The sequence below is a fragment of the Cupressus sempervirens genome, chromosome 3 (assembly GCF_028749045.1).
Source record: "Cupressus sempervirens isolate cs-2001-9-10 chromosome 3, ASM2874904v1, whole genome shotgun sequence".
NCBI classification, from domain to species: Eukaryota; Viridiplantae; Streptophyta; class Pinopsida; order Cupressales; family Cupressaceae; genus Cupressus; species Cupressus sempervirens.
In genome coordinates, this window is record NC_143120.1 from 592,534,994 (window position 1) to 592,553,706 (window position 18,713).

Below are 18,713 nucleotides of genomic sequence, written 5' to 3' on the forward strand. Positions count from 1 at the left end.
GAGACTAGAAAGCACTACAAACATCTGATCAAACTCATCATAGAAAATACGTTACTACATCACAATGGTCAGGTATAAAAGATCGTATACAAAACATCATCATAGAACAAAAACCCCCAAGCCTTTGGTAAACATCCTGATTGGTCAAAGTACTAAGTCAAAACCCGAACCCCAATCATACAATACAACATACATTTCATCAAGTGTAGTTTCATCATTCGTTTGGTTTTGAAAAAATAAGATTTCGATTTACAAATAGGGTTCACGTTTTTGTTTATTTAAGTCTTAGATTTGCTAAGGTCTTTTGAGTCCAAAAGAAATCTACTCAACAAATTTCAATAGGAAACATTTTTTCTCTAAAAAAATATAATTATGAAAAAAAACTATTAATTCAAATTTAATTCTATAAAATATATTTACAACCTTATAATTAAATATTATTATTAAAATATTATTAACTATTATTAAATCATTAATAATAACAATTATCAAAATATTAATAAAATAATATATTTATATTTATATTAATAACATTATACTAAATAATATAATAATTATTAAATAATAACAATAACAATAACAATAATGATAATAATAATATTAATACTTTTAATAATATTAATATTTACATATTCTAAAAACATTAATTAACAAAATTTAAAAAAAAGCCTAAATGTGATTATATCACATACCCCAAAACTAGGGAGGCCAAAGTATGGCCTGGCTGCTTTGGCAACTCGCTGCCTTGGCAGTGTCCGCTGCTATGGCAGCGAGACCTGCCATCGCAGTTGGGGGGGTGTGGGGGGGGGGGGGGGGGGGGTGAGTGGGGAGGTCACAGCCTCTTTCGTTTTTTAATATATATTATTTTATAATATGTTTTATAAAAACATAAAACAATTACCCCCTCCATTAAAATCGCTGAATCCAATTTTTTTTAATTGGTAATTTTCAAAAAAACCTATTATATGTATATATATATATATATATATATATATATATAAAATTATCACAGTAAATTTATTCACTATTTTAATTTAATATAATATATATTTTTAAAATCAATTTACATAATAGATCTAATAGGAAAAATACGAACAACCAATCGAATTTGGTATATCAAATTTTGATCTCTTTTCCAAACCCTACACAAATCAAAATACAAATCTCTAAACTTACAAAACAAAAGTTTCCAATCTTCAATCCATTTATAGATGTTTCCGAAACGAAGAACAATAAATTCACAAACAAGGGTTTCAACCTAATTAAATTCTGAAAACAATTCCATTCAGACATGAAGAAGACAAATATTTCAAGGAAAGAAACTACTGCACAAAATCCACAAGATCCTACTTGGATATGATGGTAAACAAACAGGTGCACGGAGCTCGCAAGCAAATTCCCTTTCTTTCGAAAACCCTCTTCTCGAAAATTGGCTTCTCCAAATCTGTGTCTGGAGAAATGAGCTCTAATTTCTTAATAAAGAGCTTTCTCACTTTAAGGTTTCGGTTTTGTAATCGTGCAAAACCTTTTTATTATTATTATTATTTTATTTTATTTTGATTTCACACGCAAGCTTTTTGCATTTTAATTAAAATAAACTTTATTAAATTAATTCCTTCTCTCTCTTATTAAATCACAAGACGTCTTTAATAAAATATTTATTAATTTAACTAATAATAATATTTAGAGTTTATTATAAAAATGAAACTTCTAAATATATTATTATTAAATTAAATAAATATGATTACAGCAAAATTAGAACTTTAGTTTTAATTCTTTTATTTAATTAATTCCTCAATTAATTAAATATTGATTTTTCTTTATAAAATTTTCATTAAATGATCTTTTAATTTGATTTAATTATAATTGAAAATCTTCACAAACCCACAAAACTAGTTACGAAAACCCATCATAAAGAACAAAATACAAAAACAAACGCAAAGGTCAAAATCACAAATTCATGTCACTTGATGAAATTGGAAGGGTAAAACATAGATACATGTCCTACTTTCTAGGACAATTGACTTAGGGTTAAGATTTGGACTTAGAATTATCTCCCCTCTTTTATTATTGAGATACTGCGATAGGGCACGCTCATCCTGGCAATTCAGGGAAGTCGATGTCCGGTACCTGCAATCTGCATAAAATCTGAGCATGTACATACACATATAATCTAAACTAGACAGACAATGGCAAGGAGTGGTGCATTGTGTAGATGCCGATTAGTAGGTGACTATGACTCCCTCCCTCAACCACATTAGAAACGTCAATCATAAAGTAAAACATACAAGTACACCATACACATGCAAGTATGGGGTAACCATAGAAACTGCACATAAACCATCCATCTAACTATCATCATGAAATAACTGAAATCACTGTATACAAGTATCATCATCGAAAGAATAATCATGTACACATGAAATAACCGAGTACCAAGTAGCCCATCACATAAATCAACTAAGTATGAAATAACATCCAAACAATCTGGAATCAAATACCACTAATCATCAAAACATAACCATAAAGCTGGCCTAAAAGAATTTGGCAATATAATATGAAAAGTAAACTAGGGGTGGGCATTACACGGACACTGTTTGGTGCTCCCGCTTGTAATGTTCCACCTTTGAATTCAACCCAAAATGTTAACTACAAGGTATGACACCAGACAAATGAATGGAGAGGCCGTAGTCTGTACGGTGGGCAAAATGGCCGTACGTGCCAATGGATGAAACTGTATGGAGGTTTGGGGGTTGATTGTGAATTCGTATGATAGTGTTGTACGGCGTGTAGAGGTTAGTAGGTGATGGACATACGATAGGATGCAAGGCTTCTGGTTTTATATGGCGACATGAGGCAATGGTAGGACCATATGATCTCAATGTTCGTACGAATGAGGTGGGAGGATGCCGTACATTAGGGATGTTGTACAATAGAAAGGTGAGGGTGGGCTATACGGTGCAAGGTTGTACAGTGGGCAAGAAGACCGTACGGTGCAAGAAGCAATCCTTATGATGGAAGCAAGGGTGTGGAAAGAGTACAGAGGGTGTAATGCCGTGAGGGATGAAGGAATTTGTTTCGCCAAATATTCAGGCCGTACTCAGATACATCTGACAAGTGATTGTATTTGCTAGAGATACCAACAATGCCAGTACAATATTGAAACAAACCAACAAGAATAGAGATTGGAACAAAGGAAAATTTCATTAATATATGCCATAAGATGATGCTCCGACTTGCCAGATCTGAGCGAAGTGTCACAAGCAACGAAATAGGGTAAGGGTTGAATACCACCAAAATTGGAAACAAACCAAATAGGGAAGATCTTTCACTTTCGATATGGCGAACTACAGAGAATCCCACCTAGAATTCGTAGTACAAAAATTAATCCAAAATTGCATACCTAAAGACTACCTACAAGTTGTGCTTAAATACCTGTCGAGAAAACTTTCTGAGGGTATACAAAGATAGCCGATGGCAACACAAACTACGGAAACTAAAGTAAAAATGAGTCCGAGATATATTAAATCAATTGGACCATTAACAATAGTTTGATACATAATTTATTTTATAACAAGAACATTATAGTACTCCCGTCCCAAATTTTTCTTGTCCTCAAGCAAATGCAATGCTAGGTGCTGGAGAATGTGCTTGCCCTCCCACATCGTGTCGTCCAATGGCAAGTGTTTCCAACGCACCAAATATTCCTTCACCGTGTGGTTCTGCGGAGTCTTCTCACGTACTTTGATGATCCCGGCTAGTTCTAATATGAGCTTTCCTTTTTCATTGAGTGGTGGGAGATCTGTGGCTACCGTGATGTTCTGTCCTACAACCTTCTTTAGGCATGAAACATGAAAAACGTAATGAATACGGCTTCCCTCTGGAAGTTCCAGCTCGTATGCGATTTCACCAATGTGACGAATTACGCGATAGGGGCTATAAAATTGTGGCTTCAATTTTTCTTTTCGCTTTTTCTTCAAAGAAGATTGTCAATATTGTTGGAGCCGGAGATAGACTAAGTCCTCTACTTAGAAACTCCTCTCCATTCTATGTCTGTTCTGTTGATTTTGTGCCCGCTGTAAGTTTTCCTTCAAGCATCTCAGTATGTCCTGTCCCTCTTGAAGCTAGTCCCTCGCCCTTTGTGCGCGATTGTCACCCATAACTATGTCGATGAAGGAAAGGGGTACGTATCCGTATAGAGCTTTGAATGGTTCCATTTCGATGGACATGTGGTACGTGGTATTTTAGCAATATTCCCCTAGATATATCCATTTGACCCACACCCGTTGTTGTGTCGAAACGTAGTTCTGAAGGTAACCTTTGAGCCATTTGTTCACAATCTCCGTTTGTCCGTCTGTCTACTGGTGGTAACTAGTACTTGGTGACAATTCTGTCCTTGTCATCCGAAACAGTTCTGTCCAGAAGATACTGATGAATCGCCCATCCCAATCACTAGCAATGTTTCGGGGTAACTTGTGCAGACGAAAGACTTCTCTAAGAAATAGATCGCCAACTTGTGCGGCTTGAAAATATGAGGGGATGGTGAAGAAATGTGTGTACTTTGTCAATCTGTCAACCACCACGAAAATACAATCCTTTCCGTTCACCTTGGAAAGCCCCGTTATGAAATCCATCGAGATACTTTCCCACTTATGTTATGGAATTGGCAGAGGTTGCAGTAACCTGACAGGTAGAGTATGCTCAAATTTGTTCCGCTAGCAAACTACACACTCTCTTACATAGTGCAACACGTCACCTTTAAGTCCTTTCCATGAAAACCTCTCTTAGAGACTTTTGTAAGTTTTGAGGAAACCTGAGTGTCCTGCCAAGGGTGAGTTATGTACTTCCTTCAAGATTTTGTGCTTCAATTTGGATGCCGGTACTAAAAATATCCGATTCTTATAGTAGATAATGTCATCCACCACTTTGTACCGATCATCCTGGGTATTACCATCCATTAGCTTGCAAGCAATTGTGTTTTTGGAATATTCTACTAACAAATGTGCATTCTAGTCAGCTGAAATCTGGTTTAGTGAGCAGATGATGGGTTTCCTGGACAAAAGCTTGAACCTTGATTACCCATTTTTGTTGCCTCTCGTTCAAATCCTGTTGCTCTAGAAAATATCTCAAACTGTTGTGATCTGTATGGACGACAAACTTGGCACCCACCATATACTCCTGAAACTTGGTTGGTGCATGCACGATGGTGAACATTTCTTTGTTGTAGATAGAATATAAGCGTTCCGTTTGTGTAATCTTCCTACTCTCATAAGCTATGGGGTGTCTATCTTGCATTAGTATTGCGCTAATGCCTTGATTGGATGCATCGCACTACAAAATGAATGGTTGAGTGAAATCAGGTAATGCAAGTACGGGACAAGTGCTCATTGCCTCTTTCAGCTTATCAAAAGTGAGTTGTGCTTTTTCATTTCATTGGAAAGACCCCTTCCTTGTAAGATCCATTAAGGGTGTGCTGAGCTGAGAGAATCCTTTAACGAACCTCTGGTAATAACTGCATAGTCCGAAAAATCCTCGCAATTCCGAGAGTGATTTTGGGGGAGGCCAATCAAGGATAGCCTGAATCTTCTCCTGATGAACTTGAACTCCATATTTTCTGACAACATGCCCCAGGTACAATATCTCTGTCATATTGAATTCACACTTTGATTGCTTGGTGAACAAAGACTGTTCCTCCATGATCCTTAGGACTTCCTCCAAGTGCTTCAGGTGCTCCTCCCATGTCCTGCTATAAATAAGAAGATCATCAAAAAATACCAATAAGTACTTACGCAATTGTTTGTTGAAGATGTGATTCATGCATGATTGAAATGTAGCAGGTGCATTTGTCAATTTGAATGGCATGGCCAAAAACTCATAATGCTCGTAGTGACAACGAAAAGCCGTCTTTTCTGTCTTCCTCCCGCATGTAGATTTGATGGTATCCAAAACGGAGATCTATTTTCGAAAAAAAGACTGCACCATGCAATTCATACAACAACTCATCTATTCGAGGAATGAGATATCTATTCTTTGTTTTTTTTTTGTTCAACACACGGTAGTCCACACACATGCGCATTGTCCCGTCCTTCCTTTTGACCAATACCACAGATGACGCAAAAGGGCTAGAACTAGGATGGATCCATCCTTTCTCTAGTAGTTCCTGAATCGTCTTTTCGATCTTATCTTTGAATTTTTTGTGATGGCGGTATAGTGTGGTTATGGCCGTCTTGTCTCTTGCTTCCAGTTCGATAGTATATTCAAACCCTCGATGAGGCTGTATGCCAGGAGGAATGTCAATGAAAACTTTATCATGTTTATTCAAAATATCCTAGAGATCATCATCCTGTGGAGGTGTCTGATGCCCCTTTATAGGTTCCATCGAGACAAAACAATGTGAAGCCCATGCAACGTCATCACGTCGAAAAATTGCTTCCATCCGATGTGTAGAAACTTCTTTCGGACCCTCATTTGCCATTCTGTGGAGAACAACCTTCTTTCCATTGACAACAAAAGTGAAGTCCATCCGTTTGAAACTCTGAGTGTATTCATCAAGTGTCTCCATCCACTGTATGCCCAAAATAACCTACATGTCATCAAGGTCCACTATGAAGAAATGCTCGGTCATTGTGTAATTCACCATTGTGATACTTAACTGAGGAACAAGGTGTGTGTAGGGCAGAAGAGTCCCTCTGGCAACCTTGACCTGAAATCCTGCATGCGTCTCCGTAGGTAGACCTCTTCGCTTCACCAGAGATGAGTTTATGAAGTTTAGGGTGGCTCCGCTGTCAAGCATCACCATATCCCTTTTTCCTTGAAGGGTTCCCCGTACACGAAAAACTATGGACCTCGGTCTACCGGCTAGGGCGATAGTCCCTCCGCGTCGTATCAACGTTACAATCCTTTTTGTATGGTTCAGACTAACCATGTTGGTGTTGTCGTGCTGTTGGTTGTCTTCGGTGAGTGTTTCTTCCTATTTGTCCTCATCATCGGACACGACTTGAATGTAGTGAATTTTCCCTTTTCCGAGGCATCTGTGGCCAGGTTCCCAAGGTCCCTTGTAGTTGAAACATAATTTCTTCCTTCGGAGTTCCTGTCTGGTTGCTTCGTCTAATGACGGCTTCCTGGGTGGAGGTTTATTATCTTTGTCTCTTGGAAATGCCAGTGGTTTGGGTTGTGAGTAGGTTTGAGAGGATGATGTCGATGATGATGCCATACTTCGTGCCTTTTTAATGGCCTCCAATAGGGTGGTAGGATTGAATCCCTTTACCCAACCTTTCAATGGTTCTGTCAGTCCGTCCATGAAGAGCACTACCCGTCTTCTTCCGAAAATGTCTGTGACCAAAACAAAAAGTTTCTAAAATTTCACAATGTATTAGTCAACCGATCCATTTTGTCTCAGCTGTGCCAAATCTTTGAAATTGAGTTTCGGCTCTTTACCATCAAATCGATCTATCAATCTCTAATTGAATTCTGTATAAGTATTTATTTGATTATGCCCCAGTGTGATGGTGCCGTGATTCCACCATTCATGCGTAACTCCTTCCAAGTGCAGTGCTGCAAATTTAATTGTGTCTTCTTCTGGCATGGGTTTAAGCTGGAAGTAAGTATTGGCCTTCATTACCCACGCTTGCGCAGTTATGGATCCGAATCCGTCAAATGGAGATAGATTTACTTTACTCAACTTTTTCTGAGATCATTGTTAAAATACCCTTGTTTTCTGCCTCCCGAATATCTCATTCTCAGATCTACGTAATCTTTGTAGGATATATCTTCCTCAAATTTGGCATTCTTTCAATCTTATCTTAGTTGTTCTTGCATCTCTTCAAAGGTTGGTTGTTTCCCTCCGTGTGGTGCCTCTGTCCGTGGGGAAAAAGACATGGAAGGTCGAGAGCATGCTGGATGAGGATTTGATTTACTTGACACCAAGTCCGCATTGTGACCATTTTGTTCTCCGGATATTTTATTGTTTGCCAACTTTTTGAGAGTCTTTTCCATGAGTCGCTAAGTATCAATGATTTGTGCTTGATTCTTGGCAAGTTCTCTCAGTAGTGCCACGAGTTCGGCAGCTGTTGGCTCCGGTTCGACAACCATTCTATAAACGGAATGTGTCCTCTTTCTCTTTCGACTATAAATTCTCATTCACCGTTCATAGGCTGGTAGGATTGAAGCACTTTGATACCACTATAATGTTCCACCTTTGAATTCGACCCAAAATGTTAACTACAAGGTATGATACCAGACAAATGAATGGAGAGGCCATGGTCCGTACGGTGGGAAAAATGGCTGTACGTGCCAATGGATGAAACTGTATGGAGGTGTGGGGGGTGATTGTGAATCCGTATAATAGTGTTGTACGATGTGTGGAGGTTAGTAGGTGATGGACGTACGGTAGGATGCAAGGCTTCTGGTTTTGTATGTCGAAAAGAGGCAATGGTAGAGTCGTACGATCTCAGTGTCCATACGGACAAGGTGGGAGGATGCTGTATGTTAGGGATGCTGTACGGTAGAAAGTTGAGGGTGGGCCATACGGTGCAAGGCCGTACGGTGGGCAAGAAGACCATATAGTGCAAGAAGCAATCCGTATGATGGAAGCAAGGGTGTGGAAAGAGTACAGAGGGTGTAATGCCGTGAGGGATGAAGGGATTTGTTCTGCCAAATATTCAGGCTATACTTAGACACGTTCGTACAAGTGATTGTATTTGCTAGAGATACCAACAATGCTAGTACAATATTGAAACAAACCAACAAGAATTGAGAGTGGAACACAGGAAACTTTCATTAATATATGCCGTAAGATGATGCTCTGACTTGTTAGATCCAAGCGAAGTGTCACAGGCAATGGAATAGGGTGAGGGTTGAATCCTACCGAAACCAGAAACAAACCAAATAGGGAAGATCTTTCACTTCCGAAATGGCGAACTACAAAGAATCCCAATTGGAATTTGCAATACAAAAATTAATCTAAAATTGCATACCTAAAGACTACCTACAAGTCGTGCTTAAATACCCGTCGGGAAAACTTTTTGAGGGTGTACAAAGATAGCTGACGGCGACACAAACTACGGAAATAAAAGTAAAAATGGGTCTGAGATATATTAAATCAATTGGCCCATTAACAATAGTTTGATACATAATTTATTTTATAATGGGAACATTACACTGCTACAGGCTTTGCCTTTATTGTATGTTTTCTAGTCCCTTAGACCCTCATGGTCTCACGTTGGACATTAATAAATTTATCATATCTTATCTTCAAATCTGACCAAAGAAGTGGTGAGCATGTGTATAGGGAGGACAATGAACGTATGAAGATCTTAAAGCCCACAAGGAGTATCAGGGGTATGTGAAGAAGCAGAAAATAATTGCAACAAAGCTAATGCACACTTGGGTGATTCTTTCTATCTGCAACATTCATCCATATTCCAACACATAATTTCAACTCAAGCATCTATTTGATGAGATTGCATGAAGGATAGAAAGAGTAATAAAACAAACATTACAAGGGAATCCACCCATAAAATAGAGCATGTATAACATTAGAGTTTATTCTGCAAAGTTTGTAGACTAGGAGACACATTAACTAGATTTTTTGTCCCTTAATGGAAATGACATGTCCAACATGGCAGTTTATATATTTTGAATGATCGTCTATATCAGTGATATCTTCTTCTACCATGTGGCTGCTAATTCTATAAATATGTACAGCAGTGCTGTATATGTTTGAGGTGATACTTAAGTGGTTATTTCTTTTCTTCGTCTGAACTCATTTAGCTCTTCCATCATGTCTTTCACAAAGCACTGTTGATTTTAGAGGTTGTAAGAATTCTTAGGAGCTCTTCAAACTTTGAGAGAGTTTACATGACGGGTTTTCTTTAGGAAGCCAGATGCTTTCCTTCATTTCATAAATAGAAAAAGGGATCCTTTTTTGGTATCTTTATGTTTTTGTAAAAACCATTTCTCTTGTTATTGGGAGATGTGCTTGGTGATTATTCTTCTGGTTTGTAACTATATGAACTGTTCCAGATTTTCCTTGCATGTTTCTGGCATTTCTTGTGACACTGCTACTCAAGTATTCAGATTTGGATACTGAGAGGTTGTTAGTCTGAGAAGAGGCTGCAGCCTCATTGGGAAGAAAATCATTTACTCAAAACAGCCCTTTGTTTCTGGAAGAAAGTTTAGATTTGAATGGCTGAAATGTGTCGTTCTGGATAACATAGAAGAGATATCTTTGAAATATAATTTTGGCTTTGTATTGACACCCAAGTAAGATAGTGACGAGACTTGAAATTCTAACTTTTATTCACTTTAAGCATAAATCGTGCAGCTGATACTTGATAGAAATGCATCAGACTTAAAAACTGCTGCAAACATTCTAGGTTTCAATGATTAAATCTTTTCTGTTCCTCCTCTCATTTATTTTATCATTATTAGTGTTTGGTATAAGACTAAAAACATCACATGCTGTGTTAGTAGATTCCCAGTTTCTTCTTTACCTTGGATTAACTTTTGCACAATATTCTACTAAATATTTGCCTAAGAGATGTATACCTGTTCACTGTTACTAGCCATGATAGTCTAATTGATTGATTTCAATAATAATTATGATATGCCCTTCAGGCATCTCATTTGTGCAGTATATGCTATTGATAAATTGACAAGTAAATTTTATTCAAATGAATAACAGTTTATAGTCTCACAATGTTAATGAAAAAAATGTGCATATCTTCAATCGACACAAGCTCTCATGAAAACACGCCAACTTCAGTTATCAAATGAAGGATGAATATTGATTTTTGCCATTCTACAGTTTCTCATATTATTTTGCAAAGTTGTTGGAAAGAAACCAAGGGTAACGGTGTAGCATGTGTGTAACATTATTAATTATGGCATTATAAAAATCTGTTTTGCAGGCCACATAAATAATCAATATAATACCTGTTTTTGGATGTTAGTAAAGTCAGGGAAGAGCCCTCAAGATGCTCAGAACCGTTTGAAGGTATGCATTTTGGATGGTTAATTTGAAGACAATTCTTTGCATTTTGGTTAACTATTATTTTTTCTTGATTTCAGATATTGTTTTTCTTTCCAATCCCTTCTTATCAAGACCATTTAAGAGCCCAAGGCTTGTTCATACGTATTATTTTGGAAACCATCCAAAAATTTTCAAGTGATTAATTTCTTTTTACTCCATAAAGAAGGAACGCCGACTTTTACTTCCTAGTTTATGCACATCTGTGAATTCAATCAATTATAGAAAAAACTTTCCTGTACAATGCTTTTAATCTTGTCAATGTACTGATTCTTTCATCAACCTATGCTCACAAAGGTTTCTTTAATTTATCAACTCATACATTAAGATTCTACTTTTTATTCATTTAATGTTTTACAAAATATGGGTCAAGAAGCACTAATATGTAGTTTTCTTTGGATGCTTGTACTATAATTATAAAAATGTTTGTGTTGTTAACATAGTTTATACAATGAGTTTAATGAGAACTTCACCTAGAATATGAAAAAGATGATGCTAGCTACTGTAATTACTAATATGTAGAATACTTCAGCTGTTCTGTTTTTATTTTTTGTCATCTATTATTTTTAATAACCTTCCTATATCTTTTTTGAAAATGTTGCAAGTAGAGATGTGAAATGAACTGACCACTAATTTCATAGTAGTTCTTTGTGCTTGATTTAACTGAATATAAACTACTTCATCTGTTCTTTGTTTTCTGAATAGTTTCTTTGAGTGTATCGAATCACAATAACTGACTTGGCATGAAAAAACTGTCATATCCCCATTTTAAGATAGAATTTTAATAATAATTAGATAATACAATGTTTTAAATAAATAATAAAGGTGCATTAAAACTAATACTAAAATATAAAACAAGGAATTAATAATTATTTAATCTATGTTATTAATAAAATAATATTTAGTAGAATATGTTAAATAATTAGAAAATAATAAATTTTCAATGAGTAAAGAAAGAAAGAAAATTAAATACAAGAGACAATATTGTAGAAAGTATGTTAACTTTATAAATAGAATTTAATAATAAATAAAATAAACACAAATAATTAAGTAAATAAATAATATAACATAGAATAATATAAATTAACTAAATCTAATGAAAAGTCAAGAGATATTTAACAAATAGACATGACTCCTTCAAAATAAGATATAAAAGGGAGGAGAGTTTATTTTAGAGAGGAGGAAAAAAGGAAGAGGAGAAGAAAGGAGTTCAAAAAGGAAAAATGAAAGAGGAATATAATGAAGAAAATAAGAAAGTGACTTTTTGAAAAGGTATCAATAATATTGAAAGGATGTGAACCTTCTAAAGGGTCATATTATGAATAGTTGTGACTATTGAAAAATATTGTAATTATAAATTGTTTGGACTTTTCTAAAGGATCTTGATTATGAAGTGTTGCGACTTTTCGAAAGGATTATAACTATGAAGTGTTGTGACTTTTCAAAATATTTCTATTATGAAAGGTTGCGACTCTTAAGAAAGAATAAAGAAAAAGGGTCAAATAAGGATCCAAATGGACCACGCAAAGAGGAAGGTAAGAAAGGTATGTTTATGGTTTATATCTTCTTAATTATAGTTATGAATTTATTTATATTAATTAATCATACTTGTAGATTTTATATATATATATATATATATAAAGGTGGAATTCAAAATGGATAGCACACATGACTTAATAGTTAAAGATTTAAGATCAAGAGAGTTCCATTAGGAAGAGAGTGATCTTAATTCAATTATAAGGCCGGAATATTCCATAGATGTTAACATATGCATATGTGTCAAAGGCCTTAGATAGAGAAAGTCTCTTCTAGGAAGGACCTTAAAGGGAGCACTTCATAGAAGATGGAGAAGTAACTGGGGATCTAAGCATCCTTAAGAGGGTTATTGATCTTGATGTTGAGACGTCTTTAAGGTTGGGTTAAGATAGAGGGTAGAATAGTGAAATATATTTTATTATTGTATAAATTCTAACATTGGTTTTGCAGATAATATTGTCCTTTCTAGTGGGGACAATACAAAAACACAATGTGCAAGTTATTTGAATTGAGACGCTAAGTTCAAAATTTATTACAGTCAACTACAGCTTTCAGATCATATCTTGGTATTCGCACTGTTGCTTGAATTGCTTCAGCCCAGCTGCTGTACAATGAAGGAAAAAACTATGATTTCCGGTGCTTAAATTGTGATGCCTTGTAGCTGAGAATCTAACTGTTAATTGGAAGTATTCTGCCTCTATATTTGGCTGAGGATTGTGTCTTCCGTCATCAATTTTAGGAGCTGTCATTTTGTTGAGTGTACACAATAGAGCTTGCAGATTGAGCCAATCAATCCCTTGGCTTACAAATTCAGATTTTTCTACCACTATAACTGGTTAAAGTCACCTCTGGTGCTTGAGAAAGAATGACTGAATTACAGATTGAATGGTACAGGTCTGTTCTGGGGTTGTGTCGAAAACAGAGAGTTCCAGGGGTTCTGTCCTGATAGCAAGTTGCAGAGAACAATATAATATTGTATGAACTGAATGGTTTCCATGAACTCCATGATACCCATGTAAATTAATCTTCTGCCAAAAAGCCAATGCGCCTCACTGAAGTTAGTCTCTGATTTTTCCTTTCTTCGACTTCAACATGTGTATGGAATTATTTCCACTTGGCCTCCCATACACAATTGTCAACAAATATGTCCTCCACATTTTGACTTAGGCTTGAATAAGCAACTATGTCATCCACATGATATTACGTAAAGTGGCCCCACAATAATTATTAAATATGAATATTCAGAGTAACTATAGCTTTTCATATTTTTAATGACTAGCACTTGCACCAATCAGTGGAAGGTTTTAGCCAATTTGGATTATGAGTTGTTTTTCTTTAATTAGAAAGTCACCTTAGATAGATGTATAAGAACCATTCAATCTCATGACAATAGCAACAGAGTTCTACATCATTCTCATACATTTCCCGGAGACATGTTTTCCAGTCTTTTTTCCTCATATTTCTGTAGGAGTGTATATGAGTGGCTTTGCTTTTTTGTGAATCTTTCAAAGGGGACTGCTAGCTGGAGACCTAATCCACCTAATGTCTTCACTCTGGACAAAGATAACAACGTTAATTCTCATCTATCTCCTTCTTCATCTTCTTCTTTTACTCCTTTTGTTGTCTTTCCTCTTCCTCCTCCACCTTCTTCTTCTTCTTCTTCATCTTTTATTGCTCCTTCTCCTCCTCCTCTTTCTTCTTCAATTCTCATTCTCCTTCTCCTTCACTTTTCATTCTCCTTTTCCTCCTCCTTGATCTCCTTCTACTAGAATTTTTATGCCTCTTATCCTCGTTCTCGTCCTCGTCCTTGTATCCTGATCCTCATCCTCGTCCTCCTCCTTTATTCCTTCTTCTCCTTCTCCTTCTTCACCCCTCCTCCCCCTATTGCTTCTGCTTTTCCTCTCCCCCTTTTCTTTGTCCTACTCCTCCTTTTCTTTCTCCTCCTTTCTTCTTTGTTCTTTGTTCTTCTTTTTCACTGTCTTTCTGCTCCCTCTCCTTCTCCATCTTCTCCATCTTGTCCTTGTCCTTCTCTTCCTACTCCTTATCATTATCCTTATCCTCCTCCTCCTCCTCCTCTTGCTTCTTCTCCTCCTTCTCCTCCTCCTCCTCCTCTTGCTTCTTCTTTTGCTTGCCATTCTTCTCCTTCTCCTTCTGCTACTTATTTCTATATCTTTTATTTTATTATTTTTCTATGTTTATATATTTTATTATATCTATATATTATTTTTTTATTAATCTTAATCTCTCTTTACTATATAATGACATTGATCTCATTAATAACAGGAAACCCAAGAATTAAATACATTAAAGTCACAAAGACTTTTAAAACCATAATAATGAATGCAATACTTAACATATACCCATTAATATTCATTTAAAAAACATTGACTAAATTTGACAAATTATTTTAATAAATCATTAGAAATACTAAGAGCAGAAAATACATTACAAAATTCCAAATAATTTAAACATGTTTTTTATTACTAACAAATCTTGTACAAAACAGATTTGAACATGTTTTCCAAGACATTATATAGTACTTGTTTGAAATAACTATTAATAGTTAAACTTTATGAAAGCTTTTGAAATTCCAAATCTACTATCATTAAAAATATATCATGAAAATACTAAAACATTTTAATATTCAAAATGTGTGCTAAAATCCTCTAGAATGATGCCTTTAAAGTTGAAGAGCAAATGCATCCTCCATTTCAATCGGTCTCAAAAATTCAAAATGTTTACATAATCCAAACTTCTAGGAACCAAAACAAGGTCATTCATCGATCTCTAAAATCCAAGGATTTTCAAAGATTCAGTTTTTAGGCAACTTAGTGATGAAAAAATGTATTTTGGTGACCTCATAACCATTTCTATTTTTTATTTTACTTTTAGCAACTTATGATTAAAAATGGAGAAATTTCAAAACACAATAATAAAAAATATTATTAATTGATCAATCAAAGATATAAGATAAAAATGGTTTCAAATAAACTTACCAAGATTATGCCTTGCTAGGCATAAATACTTTGCACCGTAAGAAAGTACACCACGAATGTTGTAAAACGAATATCCATTAGTTTATAGCTCTCAATCAATGAGATTTTAAACTAGAACTTATGCCTACATATGAAATAACTAAACTTAACATTAAAGTCCTAAAAAGATAAATTGATCGCTGGTGCCAAGTACCTACTCCTGATTAACTTATCCACCTTTGACACCAAATTATATTGTCATAAATCAATTAAGTTATCTACCTTTGACACCAAATTCTATTGTCATAAATAATGATGAATATTAACACATTTGAATGCCAATAACCTCACGACAAAGATTATTATAAAATCTCTCATAAATTTTTTAGTATGTGTCCCAAAAGCTTAGAACTCCATTCTTTTGCTAACCTATAATATTAATAATTATTTTCCCTAACATATTTATTTTATCCAAATAAATAAATAATTTTGATACTCTTATTAAAAACTATATGCTTTTGGAAACACTGTTTAATATTCACTCGAGCCATAGTGGGTTGGTGAGCACATCAAGACAATTTCCACACCATGAATAATGTGTGAGAGGGTTGTGAGGTAACCATTCTTCTGAGAAATTAGTAAAGATGTCCCTATGCCCCTAATTTTCTTCCCAAAGATCTCCAATTGTTTCTCTGTCAAAGAAATTGATGCAAACTAGCAACAATGGCAGCATATTCAGCCTTCAAATCCTTCGTTGATCCATGCTTTCAAGACAATACTTCCCATATTAGAAATTAGTATAGCAACATTTCATACATTTTGTAATATGGGTTGTTTCTGCAAGCTTTGTTTCAGAGCATGTTGCAAGTATAATGGATGGTAGTAGGAGATATGCAATGAATAGAAAAATGAAAAAAACAAAAGGGGCATGAATTTGAGTATAATAGTCTAATGCATAGCCTGAGAGATGTTTTGAATTGGGGATAAAAAAAGTGTCTGTTGATGCTTTCAGTATTGAGAACTTCAAGCGGTCAAAGGAGGAAGTTGAGACCCTCATGAATTTGATGCATGAGAAACTGGAGCTTCTCATTGAAAGTGAGAGAACGGTTAACACATATGGAATTTGTGGCCAAATTCTGGGAGATTTGAGTGTTTTTCCCCAACAAGTAAGAGAAGATCACCGATACACAGGCAATTGCCAAGACTATTGAGGAAGAGGATTTGGATAAAAAGAAGATTAGTGCAGAGGACATAGAAAGGCATTTGTATGCATCTATGGCTCGGCAAGCAACTTACTAACCCTGCCCGACAAGTAGCACTATGACAGGTCCTGGCTGGCAGTCTAACTTTCTGGCCCAAACCAACTATTCTCGACAACCCCTTTTTCCGGCCATATTCGACCATTCTGGGGGAAGACATGATGGTTCTGGTCACCCTTTGCCTAGTTAATAGCCTAATCGGCTAAATTAATTTATTGTCGTGACTATTCTTTGCCTTAACCTATTGAAATAAAATAGGTAGGCAATATTATCTATGATGCGCTAGGGGAATGGGAACATTACAAAATGAGTTCCAAGGCAACTTCCTTTCCATCCTCTGATCACGTAGATCCTAAATGAGCAAGGTAAGAGCATGCTGTGTTCAAGATTACAAATAAACTGAAATGTAGCAACTGAGAGGAAATTACTGGGCAACAAGTCAGTCAATACCAACTTTTAGTAGAGTGCATGTGCATTACTAAATACCAAAATAAGTTATATCTACTTATTCAATGCGAAATCTTATGTTCGCTTCCACTTATTTAGAGGGAAAACATATAAAATATTGGAAATCAAAATAACCTTCTTCCATGTATTCAGTGGTGAGAAAAATGGTCACATCCACTTATTTAGTGAGAAAGTTTAATACAAATTATTATTTAACTACTTGTTCATTGTGGTATATATATGATATTATCAACAATAAACAAGAGCAAACTCATTGGCTGCACTATCATTTAGTTTACAATAATAACACGTCAAAAAGGGAAATCTTTAGCGGAATAACCATTTGAAGGATTACAAGTTAGATCTAATGCATAATTAACGACAAATAGAAAATTAAGTTATAGTAAGATTGTCACCTTTCAATAACTTCTTCAAATACAAGTGATAATCATTTGGAAGTTGTCACTTCCTCTTGATGTACACAAAGGGTAGGCCCATTAAAATCACAGTCACGAGGTATATTCATGAATCACAGTCCTCTTGACTGCTATAATTTGTTGATCATAGAGAATCCATCTCAACCTGGTTTACTCCCTTTAAACCAATATGATCAAGATCAATGAAGGTTGACTAAATCATATCCTTTATCTTTTCTTTCAGTTGGATGTGTCAGACTCCCTCTGAACATCAATCTTTTGAGTTCATTTACTTTTGAAGAAGTGTCAGACTCCCTTTGAATCTGAAATCAATCGCCCTTTTCCTGCAAGAGCATCCTTGGAAAAGATCAAGGCAAATAGCTCTTATAATATGTATAGAATGTTAACATTAGTTAGGATATTTAACAACATAATTATATTTCTGATTAATATTATCACGATTCACATTATAATTCATTATTGATATAGATTTATATTCAATAATCTACATTCATGAGAAAATGATTCCACATTTATAACTAAGGATTCATAATGCTCATATTAATCTTTATATGATTTCAAATTAATATAAATCAAATAAATATCTAATTTAAATTAATGTTAAATATATACATATATTTAATATGTATATTTTAATCTATACTTTCAATATATATTTCTTCATTTTAATACAATATAATCCCTAACTATTTCTCAATCAATATTCACTTAAATTCATATTCACAATGAAATAAATAAATACTTACCTTAAGGGGGTCGTATACCAAATTCTTAATAACTTCTGATGTTATGACTTCCCCATCAAAGAAGCAATATTTATCATTATTTGTTTCCATCTCTTATGGGTGGTGGCATCAGTTTTTAGGTCTTTCCACATAATATGTGTTTGGACAAATTTCTCTGCGGGACCCTTTCTCAGATATCATATTAGCCTTCTTTCAAATAAGCAATCTGGTAGTCCAACGATCAATGCGAGTTTCGATGGTCTAAGGGTATTAGCACTTTAATCCCCTTGTAGATTCCCCACATT

At 35.2% G+C, this 18,713-nt stretch overlaps 1 protein-coding gene across 3 annotated transcripts in view; it reads left to right on the forward strand.

Annotated features, from left to right (window-relative positions):
• Positions 1-18,713, forward strand: part of LOC149568059 (tRNAHis guanylyltransferase) — a 251,034-nt gene that overhangs the window by 110,823 nt on the left and 121,498 nt on the right. For all 3 annotated transcript variants that reach the window (XM_089821063.1, XM_089821065.1, XM_089821064.1), the window contains one exon: positions 10,911-10,996. In XM_089821063.1, the coding sequence (XP_089677189.1) occupies positions 10,911-10,996 (86 nt within the window). Of the gene's footprint in view, positions 1-10,910; positions 10,997-18,713 lie in introns of those variants that run through there.